The sequence below is a fragment of the Tasmannia lanceolata genome, unplaced genomic scaffold (genome assembly GCF_043159265.1).
Source record: "Tasmannia lanceolata isolate RefF3 unplaced genomic scaffold, GAP_Taslan_0.1 ptg000037l, whole genome shotgun sequence".
Classification (NCBI taxonomy): Eukaryota; Viridiplantae; Streptophyta; class Magnoliopsida; order Canellales; family Winteraceae; genus Tasmannia; species Tasmannia lanceolata.
This window is the reverse complement of record NW_027518714.1, coordinates 51,261,020-51,281,373: the sequence shown is the minus strand read 5'-3', so window position 1 is coordinate 51,281,373 and position 20,354 is coordinate 51,261,020. Positions and strand designations below refer to the sequence as shown.

At 38.7% G+C, this 20,354-nt stretch overlaps 2 protein-coding genes across 2 annotated transcripts; one reads left to right on the top strand and one right to left on the bottom strand.

The window, feature by feature from the left end:
- Positions 1–468: 468 nt before the first annotated feature.
- On the top strand, positions 469–15,571 carry LOC143862164 (serine/threonine protein phosphatase 2A 57 kDa regulatory subunit B' theta isoform-like). Its single transcript, XM_077373160.1, has 2 exons — positions 469–2,361; positions 14,711–15,571. Exons 1-2 carry the CDS (start codon positions 1,144–1,146, stop codon positions 15,032–15,034), a joined length of 1,542 nt encoding a protein of 513 aa, XP_077229275.1. The 5' UTR covers positions 469–1,143; the 3' UTR covers positions 15,035–15,571.
- A 768-nt stretch (positions 15,572–16,339) lies between these two features.
- On the bottom strand, positions 16,340–20,100 carry LOC143862165 (cysteine proteinase COT44-like). Its single transcript, XM_077373161.1, has 4 exons — positions 19,614–20,100; positions 18,087–18,322; positions 17,854–17,994; positions 16,340–17,146 (listed from the first exon to the last, which is right to left on the bottom strand). Exons 1-4 carry the CDS (start codon positions 20,086–20,088, stop codon positions 16,853–16,855), a joined length of 1,146 nt encoding a protein of 381 aa, XP_077229276.1. The 5' UTR covers positions 20,089–20,100; the 3' UTR covers positions 16,340–16,852.
- Positions 20,101–20,354: the final 254 nt, after the last annotated feature.

Sequence of the window (20,354 nt, the reverse complement as noted above, 5' to 3'; positions counted from 1 at the left end):
TTTGTAAAATTCTCTTTATAAAAAGGATGAAACAAACATTTCTAAAAGCTTGTTTAATTGCTTGTTGTATAATTGGAATTTCCCCGTTAAAAGCATAATATTATATTAAGAAAGGGACTTGATATTAGCACAACCATGCTTTAATAATTGCACAAACTCAGCTTGTCTTTTCCTTTTTAATTGGTTTGTAACTCTTTAAATGATAAAAAAACAAGATGGGTTGTGCAGTTATAAACCATGCTTTAATAATTGCACAAACTCAGCTCGTCTTTTCCTTTTTAATTGGTTTGTAAGAGTTTTTTTTGGGCATTGTAGTAACCCTCTACAACTCTTTAATAAATGACAAAAAACAAAGATGGGTTGTGCAGTTATCAAAACATGGTTGTGCTGATATCAATTCCCTTAAAAAATATACATAAAAAATAGAGGAAATTGACATGGGTGTCTGATTTTCCTTCTCTTTCATTTTCATCCCCAAATTTGAGCATACCACAGAGATTGTTGCAAGTATACAAAACACTTCCTTTTTCCTTCTTTTTTGCATTTGGATTAGAAAGATTCTACTTTCTTTTGTTTCTCTTTGTCTTTGGTAGTTTTTATTTTTTGCTTTGCTATGTTAGTTTTCTTGATATACGATGCTCTCTTTCATTAATTTTAGTCCAAAATAGTTTCTGATCGTTGATGCTGAGTGGGTTCCTGAATCTGGGTTTTTGAAATCTTGATAAAAGGTGAGGTTTTTGTGCCTTGATTTTTGGGAATTGGAGGTGAAAATAGGAAACCCTAATTTTTTTTTCATGTGGTCTGAAAAAGTTATATGCATCGAGGTTTCTTTTCTCTGGATTTGTGTTTGATTAGGGTTTTCTCATTCTCTCTCATTTCTTTGATTAAAAAAGAAAGAAAGGGTTAAAACCCTAATTTTCAAATGGAAGAAAAGAGAAGAAGCCTCTGGGGTTGTTGGAAAACCTCAGTTCTTTAATTAAATAAAAAGGGTTTTTTTTTTTTTTTTTCCTTGTGTTATTCTTTTGTCTTACTGAAATTAGGGTTTCTCTTGCTGGATGGGTCATAATCTGTTATGAATGAGCTTTGGGCCACAACTTTGCAATATCTGTTAAGATTTTAGGGTTTTTTTCTCCTTTCAAAATTATGATCAAACAGTTACTAGGAAAGCTCCCTCGCAAGTCGTCAAAATCGACTGAACATCGTGAAATTGGGGGGACTGCAACCCAATCATCAAATTCTTCTGCCAATTCTAGAACCAGTGATTTATCGAGTAATCGATCTGGGCACTTGAACAATCCAGTTCTGCCTAGCCCTAATCCTATTTTGAGTTCTGGGTTGAATCATGGGACTAAACAGCCCCAATTTGGTAATTCAAAGCCCAATGGGAATACTGTTTCATCTTCTTATGAAGCATTACCTAGTTTTCGCGATGTTGCTAACTCTGAGAAGCAAAGCTTGTTTATCAAAAAGCTGAACATGTGTTGTGTTGTGTTTGATTTCACTGACCCAACAAAGAACTTGAAAGAAAAAGAAATCAAGAGACAGACACTGTTGGAGCTTGTCGATTATGTTACCTCAGCTAATGGGAAGTTCACAGAATATGTGATGGAAGAGATCACGAAAATGGTGGCTGTGAATTTGTTTAGGGCACTCACCACTCCTCCTCGCGAGAATAAAGTCTTAGAAGCATTTGATATGGAAGAGGAGGAGCCTTTGATGGACCCCGCGTGGTCGCATTTGCAAATTGTCTATGAATTCCTTTTGAGGTTTGTCGCGTCTCCGGAGACAGATGCTAAATTGGCTAAGAGGTATATCGATCATTCGTTTGTTCTCAGGTTGCTTGATCTCTTTGACTCTGAAGATCCTAGAGAAAGAGAGTACTTGAAAACAATTCTTCACCGCGTTTATGGTAAATTTATGGTGCACCGCCCTTTCATCAGAAAAGCTATCAACAATATTTTCTATCGATTTATTTTCGAAACAGAAAAGCACAATGGAATTGCTGAATTGTTAGAGATACTTGGCAGTATAATTAATGGGTTTGCTTTGCCTCTGAAAGAAGAGCACAAGTTGTTCCTTGTTAGGATTCTTATTCCACTTCACAAACCAAAGTGTATACCCATGTACCATCAGCAGTTATCGTACTGTATAACTCAGTTTGTAGAGAAAGACTGTAAGCTTGCGGATACTGTTATAAGGGGGTTATTAAAATATTGGCCTATTACAAATAGTTCAAAAGAAGTCATGTTTTTAGGAGAGTTGGAGGAAGTTTTGGAGGCAACTCAGCCTGCGGAATTCCAGCGCTGTATGGTTCCCTTGTTCCACCAGATTGCTCGTTGCTTGAACAGTTCACACTTTCAGGTAATAAGTGTTTTTTTTAAGGGTTTTCAGGTAATAATTTTTTTGAAGTATCATGCCACAAAATATTTGCTTTCCTTCAGTGTGTTGTTTCTTTCTAGTAAAGTATTCTCATTTCAAGCCATTATAAAATCATATTATCTAATCATAGGATATCCTGGAAGGTCTCTCCGGGCTTCCATTATTCATTGTCCCGTGTGTGATATATTATACTGTCTTTTTATGGCATAGATGCCTGCATTTTTTGAGGTCATTGCAGGATATAGAGAAATAATTAACTAACATTTCCAGTGCTTATTCCTGATATAGGTCTTCCTATTTATTCACTCTTCATTACATATAAATTATGCTTTTCATGTTTGACCTATTTTGAAATTTTAAGACACCTGCCTACCATCCAATCGACTAGAATTGTAACTTTAAATTTTTATTTGAGTGATTCATAGAGATACTTTGTATATGCTTTTTTGCATGCTTCATATGTTATCTTTTGTTATGTTTATCTTTTAATAAATTCTTTTGTTATATGAGCATGTCTTGACTTATTGTCAACTTCTGTATTGGGTTTTTGAAAGTTTTCATATCTGACTGATTTTTTTGTTGCCAAGTCCATTCACGCCTGCCCTTTTCTGTCTGAACAACTGACAATGTGTTCTATGAAATGAAAAGATTGCAAAGTACTATATAGAAAGGGGGTGTACGTCTTAGTTACTAAATTATTACAAGTCACTCCAACATTTTCCAAATTGTTAAGATTTCAAGTTTTCTTCACCACAGAAATGTGTAAACAAGCTCAAATCCAAAGTTTTGGGTGGTTGGTCTGTTTCTTTGCAGATGGGACAATAATTTCCAAGGTGGAAGGTAGACTTTCTTAAACCACATAATTACCTTGAGAATTATCCTTGATCCAAATTTCTAAGGATGTTCCTTGAGAGGGAGGCTAATGCCATTCTATGAGGTCAACACCTTGTATCAAAGTCAGCAATTGAGCTTAATCAGCCATCATATGTGTGGATGATTACTCTCTCTATCCAAGGTCATTGAGTACATTGAATAGGGAGATCTCAAGTGGTTATCGATCTCATCAAAAGGGATGTTGTATTCCTTTGAGCTTCTAATAAATTGTTTGAAATATCATTCGGACTTCAAAATATTTATATCCCCTCAGGTAAATGAGGTCATCTGGGTTCCATCAAGCCCTTGTCTTTTTCTTAGTTAAATCGCTCTATTCTTTGAGCATGATTGCAGATGAGTCTACCTTTCCAATTATCCGAGATTCTAATATCTGCCCAAAGTCCATCACTTTCCTTTTGCTGGCCAAGGAAAGGTCCTTATGGAGGACCAACCAATAGCTAGAAGGATTGTCCATTCAGTAGACTATATCTTTTGCAGTCACCTTGAAGAAAAACCAACCCACTTCTTTATTCAGTGCTATTAGATTTTCCACATCTGGCAATTTTTCTTTAATGTTTTCAATGTCAACAGTATTGTGGTGGAGATGGCTAGTATAAGTGAGTTTTGGATGTGGTGGCATTGTCCTTTTGAAAGTGAAAGGGAAAACTGTTTATGAAGGCTTCTCTTCTAGTCTGTTCTGTGCATTCATCACGTTGAATGAGTGATACGTTGGGAATCGGAAGGTATAAATCAAACTTCTTGGATTAATTATTATTGACATTGGTTGTAGTTTTAGAGTGAGCTTTAAAAACGAATCTCTTCACAAGCTTCTCTCTTAGTCCTTAATTAGTGATTGGATTAGCTCATGTGCGTCATATAGTTCCTTGAGTCGGTCATATGATGTCTGGGAGCCCCAATAACAAATTGGATAAATAGCAAGGTACTAAGCTACATTGGCACCATTGAGAGAGAGAGAGAGAGAGAGAGAGAGAGAGAGAGAGAGAGAGAGAGAGAGAGAGGACTGTTTTGATGTCATCTAGCACCCTAATGGTAGAATCATTTTTGCTTATGAATCTCCAACTAGGGATGACCAAGCCATAGACACAGAATTGAAAGATGTTCACCGTCAGCATTTGGTACTCTCTCGATAGCTTCAATAGTTCCTCACTCCGGAACTCGAGGAAGAACCCTGCTGAAAAATTCTGTAGCTTAAGATCTAGTCGCTACCTTTGGGGAGATTTTCTTCCTTTTTCAAAGAGATGGAGTCCATCCGTTCAATTTTTCTCTCCTATATTCATCGAGAAGGAAACTCCTAGGTTGATTTATTAGCAAATTTTTAGGGTTTTATTTTGTTATTAATTCCGTTTCTTTGGGTGTTTTCTTTTGGTTGCTGGAATGGAACATTCTAGTGTTTCTTCTGCTCTCCTTCCCCCCCCCCCCAAAAAAAAAAAAAAAAAAAAAATTGCGATCGATGATTTTTTTTTTTTTTTTAAATAGTTAAAAAAAATTACAAAAATTTAGAAAAATATAAGAAATCATCTCATCAACCAAATTTAACAAAAAAGACACATTTTGCCAAAAAATAAAAAAAAAAAATCTTAGTATTCATAAAATTGGCTTTTGACGAGCCTAGTTAACATCAAATTCCATGCAAAACGTCAGTAACACTCACCATTCATCATATCAAATGCCAAATGTAAATATTACAAACATAAATAAAATTTGCAATTGTTCATAATGTTTCTTCAAATCACCCACTTTCATTGCTTATGAGATATCATAAGTCAGATCATCATACTCAATCAACTGGGACCCGTCGCCACCATCCCTACCACCACCATCTCTAGCAACTCCACCATTAATATCATCCTCTTCTCCATCTCCTACGACACAACAGGTTGTTCCATTTGTTGCCAACCTAAATCTTTCTTAGTGAAAATAACAGGATCATTCTTTGCTATCCAATCCATCAAGACATCAATGTTGTCTAGGCTGATTGTGTAACTATGGTTAATGTCTTCGTCAATAAATTCTTATTACAAAATAATATAAATTTTAATTAGTTTACTTTTAATTTAAAGCGTGTGTCTTGAGAAATGGGATTATTAATTAAAAGCACTATACCTTTTCTCGAAACTTCAAGTTGTAGTGGACAAACTCTAGATCATCCAATCTTTAGTATCCTCGCTTGTTTTTTTTGCAGAGTGGGTGTGTTTGAAAGTACTCCAATTCCTTTCGCATCATGTCGCACTAAAATTTTGGCTAACTATCCTAATTTCAAAGCTTTGCAGTTCCTGGGTGTCATTACCAAATTGCTATCATGATGCAACTGTAATGATAAAGTTCTCACCATCGGCATTGCATCATTAATTCTTAAATGAAATGAACTTCAAAATATAACATTAGATATAAAAGAATTATTTTACCAGTTTACCTGGACCTATCTTGCTTCGGTTGTGGATTGCCATAGCTATGCTAAAGTAATTAAGGCTTTGTGTACTCCTTAACATGAGCATTGATGATATTCTGCGTACCTTTGTCTGATATCAATTTATCAATCGACTAATGCAATCCACCAAACCTTTGGTGAAATCATTATGCTTGGAGAAGGTGGGTCTGAAAAATAAAGCTAGGCTAGGGATGTAACCCGCTGCACAAAGGGGACTGTGAAGCTAGTGATAGTTACCCCATCTTCTATGAGTAATTCTTTAGGTCAGCATGTACTCTGACTTCATACTTTTCAACCTTTCCTGTATAGCTTCCTCGGTCTTATCCATGGCCTTGTACAAATAACCCATACCAGTTTTTCTTAACGATCTACCAAGCGAAGTACGCTAACCAAGGGCTCACTAACTTTGATAATGAATATACATTTTGATGAGAAAGCATTATCAAACAAATGTTTAAATAATTTCTTGGCTTAGCTGATGCATGACATACCTACTTGCAAAATGCTCTTCAGATACAAACATTTGTTGCAGAGCTTTCCCATGCAATATCAGGCTCTGTATGATCAAAATGTTTATACATCTCTCCCTTTAGTAATTTTATTCCACATCAAGTGCAATAACCCTCCATGGTTATAGATAAATCAGGTTATCTTTTGTGGTCTCTTTATTGTGGTAGTAGCAATTAGGAACTCCTCCAACTTGGTGTTGTGATCCAAGAGCTTATGACTAGGCTTTTATGTTATTACTATGATGGACATGTCTTCTTTTTTAGGAATTTTTTGAATGGTACCTTTTTTTTTTTCTTTTTTAGGATTTATTTCAGTATTTTATCGCATTTTGTTGGCCTAGATGTGGAGGATGTCTACAACAATTTATGGCCTATTACCTAAGCCCAATACTCATCACTTAACCCTTTAAAGTTCTATTATATCCTATTGGTAAATACTATTGCACACTAATTATTCCTCTCTACCCCCTCTAAAATTCCTTTCATTTTCCCTATTGTCTAGTCTTTGGGTCCACCACTTAGCCTAAAAGAACCCCCTTCTAAAACCCTAACCCCCTCCCAAAATCAGTAGTTTTTTTGAAATAAAAAAGGGGAGCCACTTCTTGCGTCAAGGTACGCCCCCTTCCCCCCCCCCCCCCCCTCTCTCTCTCTCTCTCTCTCTCTCTCTCTCATATCCTTCTCTCTTCTCAAATCCTTTTGAATTCTTCTTCTCTTCTCTGTCCTCTCACCTTCCCCCCGTTGAGTTCATAAGCTGTCCCTTCTACCCCTATCTTTCTCCTTTCTTGATCTTGCTTCTCTAATCTTCTCTCTCTCTATCTTGTCTATGAACATCCCTCCTTTCCTTTTATCCGGCTTGCTCTCTTCTCTCTCGTACACTGCCGACAACCGATGATGAAGGGGCGAGGCCCGGCATACTATACCATGTACTGATCTATTTTTCCTCTAATGTTTGTACCATATTTCCTCCCAACGTCACCTTTTGAGCCTTTACCTTTTCTTTTTCCTATATAACCAATCCCCTTTCCCATCAGTTTTATTCTTTAGAAGTCTATTTTCTTCATGTGGATTATTGTATGGAACCTAACGGATGAATTGGACTTTTTTTATGGTTGAATTCTTAAGCTTAGCTTTCTTTATATATCTTGTATTTGGTTATTTATGATTAATCTATGCTGATGTGGGAATGCCTGTCGCTATTAATTTGAATTAGAAACCATTCTTAAGCTTTGAAGTTCTCAAAAATTGATCTGCAAATACTAGGTTTGCAACACTTTGCCAGGTTCCTTCCATAAGATCTGTGCAATGTGCCACATGAGTCCACTGAAAGTTTCATATTTTACCACTAGCTTCTTCTCTGCAACTTTGAAACCAAGGTTTTAAATTTCAATTCCGGTCGCTAAAGAAATGGAAATGTTTTGGTTTTGGTTGATAATTTTGGTGGAAATCATGTAAAATCAAGGAAACATATGAAAACACATGCAAATGATAGGATTTAAAGATGAAACTTCTGGAAATGCTAGAATAAGGACAAGCGCTCACTTAGAAACTATCACATGAGCAAGACGTGCATAAGGTTTAAAAACATGGAACACCTAGTGATATGTACTGTCGCACATGTCTAATACAATTCATGCACCATATTTTTCATAAAATTCATTTAAATATAATTATGTAATACATACCATTGAAGCAGGATTCTTCCCTGGGAGCCTTCGATTCCCGCTTTCGATTCCCGCTCTGGCAACCTTGAGTAGGATTTTTCCTTGGGAGCCTTCGATTCCTGCTTTTGATTCCCGCTCTGGCAACCTTGGTACATACTAAAGGAGTTAGATTCTGAGTGTATACCGGGGGTCTGATTAGGTATTGGGAAGATTTATGGTGCACTCTAACACCTATAATGGATCTTTTCCTGATTTATTTGCTGCGGAAGCATAGAAGGATGCTTTAGTGAAAGATTGTTTTGAAAGGAGTGGTGATCAGATTTTATGTTTATGGTGACCGGCGTTTAGAAGGAACTTCTTTGAGAGAGAGTTGGTGGCCGTGGTTAGATTACTTGAATTGTTAGAAGGCTGTTATGTGAAGCGCTCTAGAATGAATAAAAGGATATGGATCTGAGACTCTACAGGGGTGTTCACTGTCAAATCCTTATATAACCAGCTTGTACCTTGCCCTGTGTTCTTAAGAGAATCCAAAGTGTGGAGAATCAAAGTGCCTCCCTCAGTCAGCATCTTCAACTGGGTAGCCATTTGTGATTGGATTCAAACTGTAGATTTTCTACAGAAGAGAGAAATGTTGATTGTTGACCACTATGCCTTGTGCATGGTGGCAAGGGAGTCGGTCGACCATTTTTTCATCCATTATAATTTAGCTAGGGAGTTGTGAGGTAAATCCTTTCCAAATTCGGAATCTTGTGAGTATTTCCACCAAAACTTTCAGAACTTTTGGTGGGGTGGTTGATAATTCCATGTAAGAATAAAGGCAAAATCCTCTGGAATATCTCTCTTTTAGCTACTTTGTGGGTGCTATGGAGAGAGCAATAATAGAGTGTTTGATGGTGAAGCTAAGTCCGCCAACCTCTTGTTCAGTAAAGTGGTTGCCCTTTCCATATTGTGGGTGCGGATCCTCCCTTCTTTTAGGTTTGTATCGGCCTATGATCATTGGGAGGATATGTAGGGAATCTGTATGAGTTCCGAACGACCCAATGTAATTGTTAAATGTAAGCCCAATGGTTCCCACCTCGGCAATCTTCTATGTTTTGATGATTCCAAACACAAGTTGATTTGTGTTGTATTTCTAATGTGTTTGATGTTGAAGTGCATGTGTTGGAGATTCAAGTAATCAAACACAAAAGTCAAGGACATTGCATGGATCGTGGCATGAACCAAATGGAGAAGATCATTTGAAGCCAAAGGAAGATGAAGGCTTGGAGGGTTTCATGAAGACCTTGTGAATCCAAAAGAATGGAAGAGATGATCCATGGTGACAATGAAGACTTGAAGAGATGAAGACATTGAAGAAATCAAGTGTTTGTCAAGTCTTAGAATGTAAAAGCCCAATCCTTAGCAAGTACCTGTGAGAGGACCAATGAGCACTTGACAAGATTTAAACATACTCTATTAGGGTCCTAAAACATGATAAATATCTTGGGACAAGACTTAGATAACACACCCAAAAGATAGACATCATTGGCACTTGATTAGTAGTTCATTTAGTGACCACAAACCTTAATTTGATAATAATTGGTCCTAAACATTTTCAAATATTTTTGAAAATATTTTTAACAGAAAGATCTCATCGTTTCCATTCAAATAGAGTATAAGAACATCAAAATCCGATAAGAAACGAGGGAGATATGAATTTTGCAAAACGGGCTGAAAAACTGTTTTTTACTGAAATTCTAGCAGGCCTTTGGCGGGCTTCCGCCCCACCGCGGTCGACTGGCCCATCGCGGTCGACCGCCGCGTGTGCGCTGGAAATAGCCGTTGGGGTTCAACGGCTAGTTCTAAAAGTTGCGCAGAATTACAATTTTGTCCCTGTAACGGCTAGTTTTGACCCTAGGCTATATATGAGTTTCCTAACCCTTCAAACTAGTTTTTCACACACCAAAACTTCATTGGAACATATCTAAGTGTGAGGAAACCTCCTTGAGCCTCTTGTGAGCTATTTGTTAAGGATTGAGTATAGGACTTAACTTTGTACGTCTTTGAAGAGAGAAAATTTGTGTGAGCTTGAGAGCTTCATCCACCCTTGAAGAGGGTTTTATATTTTCATTTTCTGTGATCAGACATTGTATTCGACGAGTGCGAAGGGACGCATAACCTTCCCAAGAACAAGTGTTGGAGACGCGGAGCTTTCTCCGGTTCGTGGCGAGTCTTGCGAGGCGGAGCCGAACCGAGTTGTAATTGGGTTGATTCCCCGCCATTAAGGGAATCCATAGTGAAGCCATCAACGGATTGTGTTGGTGGAGTGGAGTAGGTCCGGGTTGGGACCGAACCACTTAAAAATCTCGGTGCACTCTCTCTTTACCATTGCTCTTTATTTTGTGTGCATTTTGATTTTTACTTCTTGTGTGCTTAATTGCTTTTGCCATTTAATTTAGCTTCCGCATTTGTGTGTTTGGCAAATTTTTTCATTTACCCAATTCACCCCCCCCTCTTGGGCTGCCACCCTGGGTTTTCATTAAAGAATGGGATCCTCCACCTCAAGGGCTTCTAAAGATGAATTTTGACGAATTGAGTTTGGGGAACCCAGATCCGGCTAGCATTAAAGGTGTCCTTAGAAACTCGGGGGGGTGTCATTTGGGCTTTCACAAGGCCTGCGAGATAGAGGTTCGAGCCATCCATCAAGGGATAAAATGCTTAGATAGAGTTTGCTTGGATAGGGTGATCGTGGAAGGAGATTCCCTAAATGTAATTCAATGGCTTAGGGGCTCTTTGGTGCCCCTTTGGAGATTTGGCCGCTATTTTGACGGGATTCAGGACACAATTCAAGGAGCTTCGATTACCTCCCGGTTTGCACCGTTACATTTAAGCCATTAAAGTTTTTTTTTATAGAATCCAATTCAAATGACTTTTAACTTGGAAGATATCGGTCATCCCTCATTCAACAATCTACATCACTTTGGTGGTGCTTCCATGGGGATTGGTAACATTTGAAGTATTTTATGCCTTTTGGGAGTGTACCTTACAAGCTTGCTTCATGATGGCTTTCTATAATTTGTTTCTAAAGTTTAAAAACTCATGAGGTGAATCATTGACTTGCTCGAGTCCACTTAGTTTTGGTCTACCAGGTCAACAAAAAACTCAACTCACAAACTAATTAGAAGTTCATTGGTCCAATTGTTGACTCTCCCAAGTCAACCCAGTTTTGCCCTGGGCTGGGCAGTTATTGACTGAATTATGTTTTAAAAATTGTCCTGCATTGTTATTTTTCATGCTATATGTTGAAAAATTTCCTATTTCTGTAGATGGGAATATGTTGATTATTTAGTGAATCCAAAACTAATTCGCATAGTTTTTGTTAAAGAACAAATTTGTTGAGAAAAGGCATAAAGCTGGCTTTATGGCTGATGGAGCCATAAAGCCCGTCCTAGAGAAATGAGCCTAAGGGCAAAGATTTCCCCATGCACAAATCTAATCTACAAACACCTTAGCTAAACCATTTGCAGTTTTATTTGCGTGAGATAAAATATGGCTTAAAGATACATCCACTTTGCTTTGATATTAACTTAAATCTCTTGAGGGAAGCCTGCTAGCGTCCAAGGACTTGGAAGTACCTTTGTGCTCAATCTGTAGCATTAGAATAATATCCTTAAAAAATAGTTCTCTCAGGGATAAATCGAAAAGCTTGGTCGATCCTGTATGTACTCACACTCCTTCTTTTCCTCTTTTTTGTGTCCCTCTGCGAGCACTCCCACATGAGTTTCAAGATCAGAGATTTCAGGGCTTTTTTGCAATCCCTATTTATCTGTAGCTGTACTTAATTTTAAATCTCTTAAGATCATATTGTTTATGATTTTCTTTTTTAGAGTTTTTTTTCTTGTATCTCCACCTATCCTAAATTTTATCATTTGATTTTTTTGAAAGTCTATTCTTCATTTTCTCAGCCTCTGGCCATTTCCATCTTTTTTCCAAGAAAAACGGATCCACTGTCAGGGTTTGATAGGCACTAAACATGATGGAGTTTCTGGACAAGTATCTCCAAAACTTGGGTGAGTATATGGTAAAGCCAGTACTAGAGGCTGGTAATTTTTTGTTTTTTTGAAACGACTAGAGGCAGGTAATTGCGAATGAGCAATAGTAAAGGTGGATATATGCAAAAGCCCCATAATTATAACATTGATGATCATAGTTTTGTACAGTTCATTTCAAAAAAAATAGTTTTGTACAATTAAATTTGGAAAGAACCCCTTGTTCCTCCTCGAATTTTGGCTTTCATGTGGAGAACAGAAAGAAAAACATCAATACCTATGAGAGGCAAAAGCATAGAGGATTTAGGCTTGCAAATATGTGTAGTATGCAAAAAAAGAAGAAAGCCTTGATTACATTTTTCTTCAATGTGCCTTTACCTGCAAAGTTTGGTACAAAATCTTGTGATGCTTTGGAATTAAATGGGTATTTCAGGACTCCTTAAAACAAGTGGTTCTTAATTGGAACAGAACCCCGTTCCGAGAAATACGCTAAAGAGTTTGGAGGATGGTACCGTTTGCTGTTGTTTGGAATCTTCGGAAGGAAAGAAATAACTAAATCCTTGACCAGAAAAAAAGAGCTCTGGGTTGCCATGCCTGGACATAAAAATAGATAAAATCATTTTGGAGGAAGGCGCAATCTTACTCCACGATAGACATGTTAAGACATTGGAAGAAAGAAATTTTGGAAAGAGGATTGAACATTATGGGGCATAAAAATCTTTTCATCTTCAATTGGAGGTGAAACCCAAATAAGAGCCTCCACCATTGGGATGGATAATATTGAATTTCGATGGAAGCTCAATGGGGAAACCGGGATTGGCGTTATTGTGAGTGTGTGCGATTCGAACGAATTGTAAGCAAGAGCGCTATTTTGGGGCCTAAAAATCTTTTCATCTTCATTTGGAGGAAATTTGGTCATTGAAGGTGACTCTTGTAATGCTATTAAGCGGGTTAAATCATTGTCAGCCGGTCCTTGGAAGCTAGCGTAGATTATCTTGGAGATTCAAGGGCACCCCCTCCGGTAGTGGCCTTTGCATGGATGGTGGTGAAGAAAATGATCAACACTTGTGATAGTATGAAGAAAAGGCAAGTGTGCCTTGCAAGCTGGTGTGTATTATGCAAGACTAGTGAGGAATCCCTGGAGCATGGGGCATTTCTTGATTCACCGTCCTTTCTGTTATAATATTTTGGTGTGCCTCCTCAATAGCTTTGGGATATCGTGGGTATTCCCAAGTTCCATAAAACATATCATTCTCGAATGTTGTGGAGGGCCTTTTGGTGAGACCCGCCAAGTTGCACGGCGGTTACTTCCTTATGCAATGATATGTCATTTATGGAAAGGGCGCAACAACGGTATCTTCAACAATATATCTCGAGGATGTTGAAAATTATTAGCTGATATTAAAATTGATCTTTCTTTGGAGTAAGAGTGGAAAGGATACGTTGTGGTACAATGTCGGTGAATTTCTCAGGAATTGGAAAGTGACAATGGGGGAAGAAAGAGTGCTAGTGACACCAAGGTGGTCAACTCCTACTCAGGGTGGTTCAAAGTGAATCTTGATGGCAGTGCAAAAGGAAATCCAGGCCAGGAAGGGATTGGAGGCCTAATCTGGGATTCTATTGGTCAAAAAACAATGTCCTCAGGCCCAACAGGTTCCTGTGATGCTAATGAAGGGAAGACGAAGGCATGGTTGTGGGGATTGAAATAGTTCATTGCTAATGAGCATGGACCTCTAATAGCTGAGGCGACTCAGCCAAATTATAGCTCGGGCTTGCAACAAAGCTGAGGGACTATGGAGGATAACCCATATCATTGATGAAATTAGAGATTTAGTGATGATCATAACACCTACTTTCCAGCATAGGAGACGATCAGCAAATGAAGATGCGGATGATTTGGCAAAGTCCGGAGCGGAGAGGGAGGAGATTCTATTACAGATGTATGGTGATCAATGGTGGTGTGTTTGGACTGCTATTATTTGGGACATTCTGGGCTAAATAATGGGACTGTTTCCAATGGTTGTTTGCTTCATGCTGGGTCTGCAATTGTACGCTGCAGGGAGCACCTAAGGCCACTGTAAATCTGCTGAGGTTTCGGCTTCTGATCATATATGCGAGGAAGGCGTTTTTGTTTCTCTCCAGGTCTCTCAATGGAGGCTCCCTACCTCACTCAACTTTTGTATTGGATTAGTTGGGATGTCTCTGTAATCCTGTGCATTGGTGGGACACCTTGTCCCCCTATGTATTCTGGTTTATTACACTCAATAAATTCATTGTTATTTCTGAAAAAAAAAAAAAAAAAAAAATCTTTTCAACCAACTTCAGTCTCAAATAGTGCATCGCCAACATTCAGCTAATGAGGTAGCGAATGAGTTCGCAAACTGGGAAAGATTAACAATAGGTGAACTGTTGCACTTATAGATTGAACGGCGGGGTGGGGGAATCAGCAAGATTTTTTTCTGTATTTGAGGGACCAGTTAAAATCAGTTTTTTTTTTTTTTTTTTTGGGGAGGGGGGGGGAATGGTAGAATCAGTTTTATTTCTGCTTAGTTTATGGGTTGTACTGATCACGGGCGCTGCTTGTCCCTGTTCTGTTGTTTTCATTCAATAAAAAATAAGGTTTGTACAGTTAAATTGTAGAGTTTTGATACATGTAGCATTCCTATATATTTTGAGACTGGAATCTTTGGGTGGTAGAAGTTTAGAGAGATTAAGTTTTGGTAGTTTCAAACTAACTGAATCCAGAAATCTGATCTGCTCAACTAATTTACCATAATTTTCATGTTCGTAATATATGCTGCCTCATTGCAGGTGGCAGAGAGGGCTTTGTTCTTATGGAATAATGATCATATTGAGAGCTTGATTAAACAAAACCGGAAAGTGATATTGCCTATTATCTTCCCTGCTTTGGAGAAAAATATGAGGAATCATTGGAACCAGGCTGTTCAGAGCCTGACACTAAATGTCCGCAAGATTTTCTCGGACACTGACCCTGAGCTTTTTGATGAGTGCTTGCTCAAGTTCCAGGAAGATGAAGCAAAGGAGGGCGACATTAGATCAAAACGAGAAGCCACATGGAAGCGTTTAGAAGAGATTGCTGCATCAAAAGCTGCAACCCACATGAGCTATTTGTAGTTCAACATTCTCAATCCTCTGACGGGTGTGGAAATCGCGAAATGGGTTCATGGCTTATTCTTTATTGCTCACCCTGTTACTTCTTATTGTTTTGGCTTGTCAGTTCCTAGGGGATCAAGAACACTGTACAGGGAATGGGCTAGCTCGGTGTACGGTTTTACGCTCAGCTCACTGTATATAACATGGAGGCATGTGATTTGAGATGACATGGGAGGAGGCAAATGGGGTTTACAAGTTACAACATTTCTACAATTCATAGAAGGGGTTGTTAGTTGTGGCCTTTAGTTAATGCTACAAAGGATATAAAGAGCCTGAATTCATAGGTATCTACCCATTCACCCTCATCTCTGGTTTGAATTGGTTTATGAAGTTTAATTAAAGTACTCTTCATTTATTGATAATGTATGCCTTATCTAAATCATTATGCTATTGTGAATGAAACCTTTGCTTAGCTATGTGTGTGATTGAGTATAAACTTATAATTCTGCAGTCTGTTTATTTTAAACCAATAGAATAACACTCGGATCTATGACCGCATATTAGAGCAAACAAATATGAAAATTGTCGAAGTATAAAAATAATAAATAACGCCTTCTCCAACAGCTTAATGGTACCAGAGAAAAGGTCTTGAGTTCAAACCTCCTTGATGTCAAAATCCGCATGCAATGGTCAACCCAAAAGTGGGGCCACTTGTGCCACGTGTAGGCCAACCCAAAGAAAGAGGGGGGGCCACATGTGAGGGGGAGTGTTAAAGTATAAAAATAAATAAATAACGCCTTCTCCAACAGCTTAAGCTTTTGGAGTAACTGGTTTCACAAATCTCTCTCTCTCTCTCTCTCTCTCTCTCTCTCTCTCTCTCTCTGACGCCCGCCCGCGCGCACCTCTCTTTACCCCAATTTGATCTCCACGATTTCTCTACGATCTAGTACTCGATCCCTTTGCTTGTTTCTCCATAGCCAACTACTGGACCCCATTGTTATATAATCCCTGCATCAACATTGCAAATCCCTCCTATCGATTACCCGAAGCCCTTATTAATAAAAGTCATCTTTCAAAAAATAAAAATAAATACCCGAAGCCTAATTATATCACACCGCTTCTCCTCTTCCCGCCTTTCTTTGGTTAACCCAGTTTGGGTGTGATCAATTTTTGTAAATCCTTTTGAAAATGTACTGATATGTCCATAAAAAAACCAGAAATCCAACCAGTGAGATAACAAATACAAAAAACAAGTTTTTCAAGTCTTTCTGTACACCATTCTCTCTCTCTCTCTCTCTCCAAAAAAAGGGCAGCCCACTGCACGAGGCTCCCGCCATTGTGGGGTCTGGGGAGGGCTAGATGTACGCAGCCTTACCCCTGCTTTGCAGAGAGGCTGTTTCCGTGACTCGAACCCGTGACCACCAGGTCACAATGGAGCATCCTTACCGTTGCGCCAAGGCTCGCCCTCTATTCTCTCTCATATTTTATTTTATGTAGCTTGTCTTCATACTGGCAATGATCTGAAGTCGATTGTCTGTTTTCCTCTGTGCATAATGCCAACAGACGCCAGTTATTTTGGTTGTGCTCCATTGTATCTTGGAGACAAATTTTCCTCAAGCGCATCAGTTCATCAATTGTTCGGGGTGAATACTGTATTAAGGAAAGCTGTTGAAGTAACAGGCCTTGAATCATTTTTTTCATTGATCTTTCTTTCACCGAATCACTATAACTCTTCTACTCCAACACCTACTTATATGATAGATTGTCTAAATTATTTTACACATGACTAGTAACGGTGCCCCAAACATTATATCAATTAAGTATGAAAATTTCGTTCTTTTATGATGTATGGGATTGCCCTGACTTCCTTCCTAGAGGTTGGCGGATGAGAGGATTAGAAGGAGATGGATTGCGTGTGAACTTGAGAGGATACGATGCCAACATGTTTATACCACACAGCCCCTCCTTTGGACCCACTTGGTTCCTCCTCATTCTGATGTAGCCATCTTCGCCCCAATCTGATCCCCATGAGTTCTTCACAATCCAGTACTTGATTCCTTTGTTCGTCTCTCCATACCCAACCACTGTAACGCCATGGTCCAGGTCCGTTCCGCACCTCCCACCGAAAACTCCCTGCATTGGCGTCGAAAATCCTACCTATAGTTAGCAAGAACTTGGAAACTCTTTGGATTCATAAAATTATTTGCATATTATCTTATATTCAAATGGTTTTGAAGTTGAATATGATTGTTTGTGAATAATGATTCTGATAGTGTTGGAATGAAGTTAAATATGATTGTTTGTAAATAATGATTATGATAGTGTTGAAAACATAGTATTAAACTTGTCGAGTCAACTCAAAACTCGTCCGAGTTGACCCGTCTCACTAGAAAAATGAGTTTTCGAGTCACCCATTTGTCAGACATGAAAAGTGGAAAAACCAAGTTGAAGGTTTGAACCAGATCTTTTACTATGAAAGGACACCAACCATATGTCATACAGTTTTCTACATCATAATGTAAGAAATTTGATTAGATCACCAAACTATTCCCACTTTGAGTCGAGTTGTTTTCTACATTATAATGTAAGAAATCTGAGTATATCTCCAAAATATCTATACATGAATCGGAAATTGTCCTCATTTTTTATTGAGTTGACTCTCCTTGATCCACTTTCAAGTCGAGTCATGTTTTTGAACTATGGTTAGAAATTTAATGGCACGCAAAGAGGCCTAAATGTGTCATTTGCAAATAGGATTGCAAATGAGGACCATTTTTGGTGGAATCCAAATAGGCCCTTAGTCAATTCACTACAAAATCAGGTAAGGATTGAAGGCTTACACTCCAGTAGAACTGAAAATCTAGTTCCCCAGCTTCTATTGCAACTGAAACTGGCTGGTGGGCAGTAGCTTTCAACAAGGAATCCTCGCTGTTGGGCGGAACATCTTCGTAGCCATCAATAACGACAACATGCAAGTTCTTCTGCTAGCAAATCTCACTAGTCAAGAAAATGGATTGTTTCTAGTTGTAGATCAATGAGAAAAAAAATCACCCGTTTCTTGTTGTTTTGATACCTTAGTGAGATCACATCGGTTGTCAGTGGCAGTGTAAGAGTAATTGGCTTCGCTCGTGATGCCGCCATTTTCAACTATAAATTGGAAAGCATAATCCATAAGCCCCCCATCACAACCTTCGTTTATTTTCTTATCACAGTCAACAAGCTCTTGTTCTGATAACTGAACCAGCTCCCCTGTTTTTATCTGGTTGATTCCTTCAACTGCTGCAACAGTAGAGAAAGCCCAACAGCTCCCTGCACTTTTCATGTAAAATGATCAAATGGAGGTTTCTCTCCAAAACCCTTGTGGGAGCCCACTTGGGGAATAGTTCTAAAGCGCAGTGACTAACTCTGTTGGTGCATTTCTCACCTGCCTCCATGAAAAAGAGAGGTTGTTTCACCTCCATTGCGACTAACTGCGTTGCCCAGAAATCAGCCTTTCGTTTTCATGGACGACTAAGATTAAAATTTTTGTTTGTTTAGTGAGATTAATCTTAGCCCTTTACCAAAAAAAAAAAAAAAAAAGTGAAAGGTTGATTTCTGGGGGATGCAATTATTTGCGAGTAGGGGTGCAACTGGGTTGGGTCAGGTCGAGCTTTTGCTAAAAAATCGACCCAAGTTGCACCCCTTAGTTGTATGGGAGGTGAAACATTATGTAGAAATGAGGGGTTTGACGAACGGATACTTCATCGGCTATTTAAAGAATTCAGTCTAGGGGTTTTGGCCTTTGCTTGAGACGGGTCAAGATAATCATTCACATGACAATCCCATTGATCTTACACAAGGGAAGTTTATGATGTACATAATATAGAGAAATTATATGGTGGCCGACCGTCTTAAGACCCTTGAGGGTGGTACGATGGAAGTACCACCCTTGATATTTGATCCAACAGCATCGCACTTTAAAGCGCGGTTGTTGGATCAAATATCAAGGGTTGTACCGCTTTGACAGTACTTGACGGTCAGTCACCATATAAAAACTCTATATTATTAAGTAGAATGAAAGGAAAAAGGAGAAATTATACGATGAGTGGGCATATAAGTGGGCGTACAGACTTGTACTCATCATCCCATTCTTGATATTTGATCCAACAGCAGTGCACTTTTTGAGAAGCTTCTGTTGGATCAAATATCAAGGGTGGTACTTCCATCGGACCACCTTTAGGTGTTTGTACGCCCTTTCATGGTATATTTTTCTCAAGAAAACAAATTCCCATTTCTTTACTTTCCTTTTTCTCTTTATTTGAGAGGAAAGTCCAAATTGTAAAAAATTAGGCTGGAAACTTTGCAGCCGACAGTGACTGTCATGTGAACAGTAAGCAAATGGCAACCAAACAAAACCAAACAAAACTAGGAAAATGAAAATGTGTCCTTTTACTTTGATTTTCTCTATTTTTGGTGCAACCAAACAACCCTAATTGAACAGGCTCACCCAAGCTTTAGTAGAAAGAGGCCAGCTTTGGTGAGTCAGGCCCTGAGTCTGAGATTGAAATTTCAATTATAGAATCGGAAAGTAGGAAGAGGGTCTTTGTTATCTTGTACATACCACATGCACCTTGATCTTTGACGCCTGCAACAGCTCCTTTCTCCCTCCAATCTATCGACGCTGGCAACGGCCCGGTTACATTCTCATACATGAAATTTACAACCCCAATTTGTTGTCGAAGCACTCCTCGTGGCAATCCGGCGTAAATTGATCGGAACTCCTTGTTACTCAAACCAGCAAACTTGTTAAGTCCAAGCTTGTAGGTCACATTGCTCCTCTTGTTGCCGGCGTGGATGTGGTGAACATTTTCCTTAAAGATTGGAAATCTCTTTAACATTGTATCTTCTTCGCTAACTCCACCGCCATTTTCGTTATCAATCTTGTGGGGACGATGAATATTGAGCCATCTTCTATACAAGGCAAAGAGATCCGTATCGGACCTCACGTCATTGTCGGTAACATCTACTACCATGTCATGAGTTGTAGAGGATGGAGGAGGAAGAAGGAAGAGGAGAAGAAAAAAGATTAACACCATGGTGATAATGGTGGTAGGGATTAAGATTTTGGTATGGGTGTGTTGTCTATATATACGAGGGTGGGAAGGGGATTGAATCTGGTTTTGCTTGTGTTATGAGATTTTTATTTTGTAACGGATGCTTCAAGACAAAGAAGGATTTGATGATGAAAGGTGAAGCACTTCTTGTGGCCTTTCTCTATCAAATTTGTCTTAAACGCAATGCAATTTAATATATTAGCTCTTTTTCCATGTGATGTACATGCTGGAAATTGTCCAGAGTCATT

Coding starts and splice junctions, on each gene's coding strand:
- LOC143862165 (XM_077373161.1), bottom strand. CDS start 20,088: ATGGTGTTAATCTTTTTTCTTCTCCTCTTCCTTCTTCCTCCTCCATCC. Junction 18,323..19,613: donor CAAAGATCAAGGTGCATGTG/GTATGTACAAGA, acceptor TGAAAAGTGCAG/GGAGCTGTTGGGCTTTCTCT. Junction 17,995..18,086: donor ACCGATGTGATCTCACTAAG/GTATCAAAACAA, acceptor ATTTGCTAGCAG/AAGAACTTGCATGTTGTCGT.
- LOC143862164 (XM_077373160.1), top strand. CDS start 1,144: ATGATCAAACAGTTACTAGGAAAGCTCCCTCGCAAGTCGTCAAAATCG. Junction 2,362..14,710: donor TGAACAGTTCACACTTTCAG/GTAATAAGTGTT, acceptor GCCTCATTGCAG/GTGGCAGAGAGGGCTTTGTT.